Source organism: Carlito syrichta, unplaced genomic scaffold (genome assembly GCF_000164805.1).
Source record: "Carlito syrichta isolate Samal-C Ts95f unplaced genomic scaffold, Tarsius_syrichta-2.0.1 Scaffold305649, whole genome shotgun sequence".
Classification (NCBI taxonomy): domain Eukaryota; kingdom Metazoa; phylum Chordata; class Mammalia; order Primates; family Tarsiidae; genus Carlito; species Carlito syrichta.
Window position 1 is genome coordinate 60,616 of NW_007249745.1, and position 7,064 is coordinate 67,679.

Genomic DNA, 7,064 nt, shown 5'->3' on the forward strand with positions numbered 1-7,064 from the left:
AAGAGGAGGAAGAGGAGGGGGGCGCAGACGACGGGGAAGCCGAGGAGGAGCCTGAAGAGGAGGAAGAAGAGGAGGAAGACTTGATCGATGGCTTCGCCATCGCTAGCTTCGCCAGCCTCGAGGCCTTGCAGGTGGGGCCTGATGAGACTTGGGGTCTGTGGGGGTTTCAGAGGGACAGAGAGAAGGGTACGTTGCCTAGAGTGGGTGGAGTTGAGGGGGGAATGCTGGCACCCCAAACCAGAGCAACCGGCTCCTCTGGCCAGGCCTCTGCCCCACCCTGGGGGGGGAGGAGGTAGAGCTAGTCTCCAGGGACCAGCCAGGTTACCCGGCCTGAGGGGCACTTTGGTAGCCTGGTCACCCCTAGAGAGGTCGGGAGCTTTCCTTTTTCCATCCACTTCAGCCCCACCTCCTCCTCCACAGAAGGACGCATCTCTTCAGCCCCCAGAGCGACTGGAACATCGGCTGAAGCATTCTGGGAAACGGAAGAGGGGGGGCTCCAGTGGGGCCACAGGGGAGCCAGGGGACAGCTCTGACCGGGAGCCTGGCCGGCCCCCTGGGGATCGGGCCCGAAAATGGCCCAATAAGCGGAGAAGGAAAGAGGTGAGCTTGTCCCAGATCTCCATTCTTCGAAACTCTTTAGGCATAATGTCATCCACATAGAGCAGCTTTCCTTCAGCAATTCCACTGCCCATTGTGAATGGTGATCCCAGTCTCTAAGGGCAAGAGGAAAGCAAAGCAAATTTGAGCCTCCGCCCCTATCTAGGGCTGACAAAGACCTGTCTGCAGTCAGACTCACCTGCTTTTGCTTGGTACTGTATTTACTTCAAACGTGTTGATAATTCAGAGATACATCAAAGGGACTTAGTTGAATCGTTAATTAGATGTGGTCCCTGCCCTTCCCCGGAGGTGGTGGCAGTCAAGCAGGAAAGAAACAATCCACAATTGAGAAGCTACGGAAGGTAGAGGTCTGGGAGAGATGCTGCAGAAACCCATATGAGGAAGCCGCTCATTCTGCCTGGGGGATGGGAAGACCGTTGTGGTTGGGGAAAGCCCCCCTAGGATGTCTTAGTCAGGTCCTGAAGTATAGTCAGAAGTTTGCTGGTTAGGAAAAGTTGTTTGAACAAAAGCACAAAAATGTGAGAACCTGGTATATTTAAGAAATGGCAAGAGCATTGGGAATGGGAGTGAGCAGTATCAGGAGAAGCAGCTAGAAAGAGGTTGAGAGCAGATCGTGAGGGACCTTGAGTACTTGCTAGGAGTGGAGACTTCATCCAGCTGCCTGCCAGTCAGCCTCCCTTACCTCTGGACTCTGGTCTTTCTCAGGCCTCCTCCCGTCACTCTCTGGAAGCTGGATACATAGTAAGTGCTATCCACCTGTACTGGCCCCTCCCCTCTCCGCCTTGGCCTCTTCCCTCTGGTGATACTTCTGTCTTTCCTTCTCCCCAGTGTGACGCGGAAAGTGATCTGGACGAGAGGGTGAGTGGGGCTAGAGCTTGGGTGGGTAGTATCACCCCTCATAAAAGGAACTTCAGCGTAAAGACCTATGTTCAGCGAACAGCCTCCCCTTAATCGGGGAATGTGGGTTAGGTAGAGCCAGGATTAGGATTTTGGGAGGAGGAGGACCAATTGGGAGGGTAAATGGCCTGGTTTTTTGATGACTAGTGCTAGCTGACCTAAGTATGGGTCTACGTCCTGGTTTGTTATCCTTTCCAAAGCTGTTAGCGCTACCTTTGGTTCTCTACAAAAATCCAGAGTGGTTATGGAACTGAGATGGGGCTTCTGCTGGCCATTGGTGTGCTCTTATAATGAGGGTCTTGTAGATTAGAGTCTGAGCAAGAGACCATGGTCATGGCAGTGAGGACACTAAGCCATTGCGGTGAGCGTGGGAACTTATCCCATAAATGTATATTTCAGATTATTGTTAGGGCTGATTTGCTTGTTTTGAGATAAGATGACCTAGTGATTAATGCTGTCTCCACTTGGCCCTTGTAAGTAACTAAATTTGCACCCCCTGCTGTGTGTCTTGTTTTTGTTTCAAAAGTTGGCTAGACAGAGATTGTGGTGAACCAGAGTTCTTGTCCATCTTGTCCATCCAGCTATTTAGTTCTAACTGATTGTTGCCACGAGAATGGGGCCCATTCTCAAGAGAACTTGCAAGTCTGGGTTTTAATTGAGGAATCCCCAGATTCTTAAATATTGGCAGTTAGTTTTAAATTTTTGCTAACACACGTGGACTAAACAAATATGTAGGCCAGGCAGGCCTGTGGGCCAGCATTTAGTGATAGCTGACATTGTTGCGATTTGCCTGCTTCTCTACCACTTCAGTATTGCCTCCATTCAGTCTTCTTGGCCTGTCAGATTCTTGAGCTTGGCCACTTCATGCCTTTCTCCAAGCATAGGCCCCCCTAGAGCCCACAGTCTGATGGATTTCAGCTAAGCTGATGGAACAGACTTGCCGCTGCCACCACCAGTTCCTAGCAGGCTCCAGAGGCTAATAAGCCTTCCTGGGCAAGGCCTGGCCCAACTACAACCTAATCCTATCCCTCTTCTTCTTTCCCAGGTCTCCGATGATGACCTCGACCCATCCTTTACTGTCTCAACCAGCAAAGGTTGGTCCTAAGGGCTGGGGCTGGAGGCAAGGGAGGGAAATGGGGTGAGCATGAGCCTCAACTGAGCATGTCTGCCATCCTGCCCTCACAGCCTCGGGCCCCCACGGCACCTTCAATGGGAACTGTGAAGCAAAACTCTCCGTGGTCCCTAAAGTGTCGGGCCTGGAGCGGAGCCAGGAACAGCCCCCAGGGCCCGACCCGCTGCTAGTGCCTTTCCCCCCAAAGGAACCACCGCCTCCACCGGCCCCTCGGCCTCCTGTCTCACCCCCTGCACCCCTGCTGGCCACCCCCAATCTGCCACCCCCACCCCAGCCCCAGCTGCAGCTTCGGGTCTCGCCCTTCGGCCTCCGCACTTCTCCCTATGGCAGCAGCCTGGACCTCAGCACTGGCAGGTGAGTGGTGTGGGGGTCTGGTCTGGTCTGGAAGGGCCTGGTCATCTTGGCGCCAATCCCTGCTTTCTGTGGTAGAGACACGGGATGGTACTTGTGGGGTGTGAGTTGAAAAAGGATGCTGTTTGAGAAACATTGGGGAAAACAGAGGTTACTGCAGGACTTGTCTGAGCTTTTTCTACATTCATGTGCAGGGGAATCTACCTTGTGCTGTTTCCCAATTTTATTTGCTAATGAGAACTTTGTGTAAGGCACATCTGCTAGGAAGAATGTTCTTGGAACATACTTTGGGAAATGCTGACATGACGATTATGAGTACTGGCTTTGGTGTCAGTCAGACCCAGATTCAAATTCTTGCTCTGATGCTTACTGGCTATGTGATTTTTGAGAAGTCACTTAACCCCTCTGAGCCTCAACTTTTTGTTTCTGTGAAATGAAATAATAATAGTACCTTCTTCTTAAAGCTGTTGTGAGGATTAACTATGAGTGAATGCAGTGTTTCCCAAAGTGTGTATACTCATCATTAGTAATGCATGGGATAACTTCAGATCTTGTGTGAGTAAACTTTTAAAAATAGTAATGAGTTAACTTTTGTGTGCTTTCTCGAAAAATATGTCTAGTACCATAGCCCCTTGATTTCACATGTTATTGCTTAGGGTAAGGCTAAGTGAAAAAGAAAGAAACTGAGTGAAGTTCTTTAAAAAAAGTCAGTGGTACAGTACAGATGGTTACTCTGCTGAGGGCAGCAACTGGGTAAGTGGTATGAAATGTTGGAGACTTGCGTTAGCATATGAAGCAGGTGCCAGCACTTGGCCTACAGTAAGTGCTCACCAAAGGGTAAGAATTACTGACACTGCTGTTATTGATTTTATTACTATTATTTTTGTCATCCTCATTATCATTGTTATTATTGAGAAAACTAAGGCTCAGAGAGGGGCAGTGACTTGCTCAAGGTCACCCAGGGTGTTAATGGCAAAATGGGCCTAGAATTCAGGTTTCCTGACTCCCAGGCCAGTCCAGTGTGGTGCTGCTTCCACTGTCTTAGGGTGGGAATCCAGGTGGCCTGTTACAATTAAGCGTCAAAATGAATGATTTGTTTTGTGCTGTGGTTGAGTCAGAAAGGGAAAGTCATGTGGTCAGAGACGGCAGAGGCAGCTGTGTGGAAGAAGAGACCCAAAGAGGGAGAAGAGGGGGCTGTTGGGTGTGGGAGGCTCCTCAGTCTGAGGACGGGTTCCGGGCGGGGGGTCCTGGGGGCCAGGTTCTGCCACCTCCCATGTTGGAGAACCAGGGTCACGGTATCACCCAGGCTTCTGACCCCCTCCTGTCAGAGCTGGCGCCTCCCAACCCCCTCACTCATCTCCCCACTTCTCTCCCCAGCTCTTCACGGCCGCCCCCCAAGGCCCCGGCCCCTCCCGTGGCTCAGCCTCCCCCCTCATCATCCTCTTCGTCCTCCTCCTCCTCATCTGCCTCCTCCTCGTCCGCGCAGCTCACCCACCGGCCCCCGACGCCCTCACTGCCCCTGCCTATGTCCACCCACGGCTTTCCCCCTCCCGGGCTGCGGCCCCCGCCCCCACCCCCCCACCCCTCCTTGTTCTCCCCTGGCCCCACCCTGCCCCCACCTCCACCCCTGCTGCAGGTGCCAGGGCACCCTGGGGCCTCAGCCGCTAACGCCCTTTCTGGTGAGTTTGGGGTCCTGGCCGGGGTGGGTGGGTAACCATGGCCCCGGGCTTGGGCCCAGTTGGCTTTGGGCACCTGGGCCTCAGCAGACAGCAGGGCTCATGGAGGGTGTGGCTCGAGGCCAGGGGGAAGGCCAGTCACCTGGGCCCAAGAAGGCTGATGTGGTGGCAACAGACATTAAAGCCTTCTCCCCCTCCCCTCCCACAGAGCAGGACCTGATCGGCCAGGACCTGAACTCTCGCTACCTGAATGCCCAGGGTGGCCCTGAGGTGGTAGGGGCAGGGGGCTCGGCCCGGCCCCTGGCCTTCCAGTTCCACCAGCACAACCACCAGCACCAGCACACCCACCAGCACACCCACCAGCACTTCACCCCTTATCCCCCGGGTCTGCTGCCACCCCATGGCCCTCACATGGTGAGCTCCTCATTGGGCCAGCGATGAGGCTCAGAGGCCTGGGGGGAGGGTATGGCTTCCGGGGGAACGCTCTGAGTCCCTGGCTGGCAGCTTACTCTTCCCTTCTCTTCCCTAGTTTGAGAAATATCCAGGAAAGATGGAAGGCCTTTTCCGACATAATGTGAGTGAGTGTGTGTGTGCGGGTGTGTGGTGTGGGCATGGATGCTTCGTTGCGCATGACCCTGACGGTTGGGGTCCAGTCTTCAGCTTCAGAAGCAAGAGCCTTGAGCCTGGGAGAGCTCCATGGGGGGTTTAGGGTGGAGCGAGGACTGATGGGCAGACCAGACTTGGGCTGCACCTCCACTCCCTGCTTGGACTAGTCCCCTTCTCTCCACAGCCGTACACGGCCTTCCCTCCCGCAGTGCCCGGGCTACCTCCGGGCCTCCCGCCGGCTGTCTCCTTTGGCTCCCTGCAGGGGGCCTTCCAGCCCAAGGTGAGCTCCCAATCCAGACACTACCACTACCTCCCACCCTTCACAGACCCAGATACCCCAGATTCCATGTACCTCTTCCCACTTCCCAAGACCATGCCCATCCTCCCGCTGTCCCCTTCTGGACCCAGGTTTCTCCAAAGCCACGCTCCCTCTCATGTCTCAGCCCCTAGCTTGGTTCTGGACCCCTTTTGTGCTTGGTGCCAGCTCTCCCGTCTGATTCCTCCACTCCCCTTTCCCAGAGCACGAACCCTGAGCTGCCACCACGACTGGGGCCAGTGCCGAGCGGGCTCCCCCAGAAGGGGACACAGGTGAGGGGTGCCAAGGCAGGTCTTGGGGGAGCTGGAAGGTATGTTTCAAGGGAGAGCAGAGCTGACTGGAGAGTGAACTAGCGATTCCTCCCTTTAACATACGATCAGCAGTGTCCCTAGGTGTCTAACAAGAGGGAGTTTCTATAAATTACAGGATTTCTCAGCCACAAGGAATTTGTTTCACGAGGTTGCCCCAGGAATAAGATTATTGGGACTGTGGTTTTTGTAGGGGTTTCCAAATTTTTGAAGTCACAGATCCCTTTTTTTCCCAGATGACATCATACCAGGAAGCCCTGTTAATGAAACAATCACGAGATAAGCTGCCCCTTTGGGAAGTGGCTGGGGAGCCAGAACCTTCCATCCACCTTAGCGCTTGTGGCAGCTTAGACCCCAGCGCTGTGGGAATATTGTAGAAAGCACAGTACGCGTTTCCTAAAGGGCAGACTGGACCAGAGGTTTTTCAACTTCCTTAAAAGGTGTTTTTTCAGCCGGGCTCAGTGGCTCAGCCTGTAATCCTGCGCCTTTGGGAGACTGAAGTGAGTGGATTGCCTGAGCTCAAGACCCGCCTGGGCAGCGAGACCTCATCTCTACAATAAATCAAAAAATCAACCGGGTGTAGTAGCGCATGCCTGTAATTCCGGCTACTCGGAAGGCTGAGGTAGAAGGATCGCTAGAGCCCAGCAGGTCGAGGCTGCGGTGGCTGGGAGCGGCCACTGCACTCAGTCTGGGCGACAGTGAGACTCCAACTCAAAAACAAAAAAAAAGGTGTTTTTTCCTAAGGAAATCTTAAACAGGCTCCCATAATGTAAAACTGCTAATAAGATAGCTTCTCTCTAGTTGAAAAACCTGTCCTGTCTGCCCATTCACCCACCCCTAGCTCTCTAGGCAGGACACTTCCCAGGGGCCTGGTTTAGAAACCTTGTGCTGGAGGAGAGGTTCCTGTAGTGGAAGAGATAGGGAAAGGGGTTTGACCCAAGCAGAAAGGCTTTGAGAGAGTCATAGTCTCAGGGAGGCATTTGGGGAGGTGAGTGGGTGCTATGGAGACACAAGACACCCCACTCAGTAAACAGGTCTGAATCGCCTCCAATCTGTCCTTTGCCATTCCCAGATCCCTGATCATTTCCGGCCACCTTTGAGGGTGAGTTGGGTGAGGATCTCAGGCTGCATGAGACTGGGGGCTGGTGTTAGGGTGTTTC

General features: G+C 53.8%; 1 protein-coding gene across 1 annotated transcript in view; it reads left to right on the plus strand.

The window, feature by feature from the left end:
• Positions 1-7,064, plus strand: part of FBRS (fibrosin) — a 13,827-nt gene that overhangs the window by 2,324 nt on the left and 4,439 nt on the right. The window contains exons 4-15 of the mRNA XM_008062029.2: positions 4-131; positions 421-600; positions 1,324-1,359; positions 1,447-1,476; positions 2,561-2,609; positions 2,701-3,001; positions 4,376-4,677; positions 4,883-5,088; positions 5,204-5,248; positions 5,465-5,560; positions 5,800-5,868; positions 6,977-7,006. Coding sequence (XP_008060220.2) covers positions 4-131; positions 421-600; positions 1,324-1,359; positions 1,447-1,476; positions 2,561-2,609; positions 2,701-3,001; positions 4,376-4,677; positions 4,883-5,088; positions 5,204-5,248; positions 5,465-5,560; positions 5,800-5,868; positions 6,977-7,006 — 1,472 coding nt within the window. The remainder of the gene's footprint in view (positions 1-3; positions 132-420; positions 601-1,323; positions 1,360-1,446; positions 1,477-2,560; positions 2,610-2,700; positions 3,002-4,375; positions 4,678-4,882; positions 5,089-5,203; positions 5,249-5,464; positions 5,561-5,799; positions 5,869-6,976; positions 7,007-7,064) is intronic.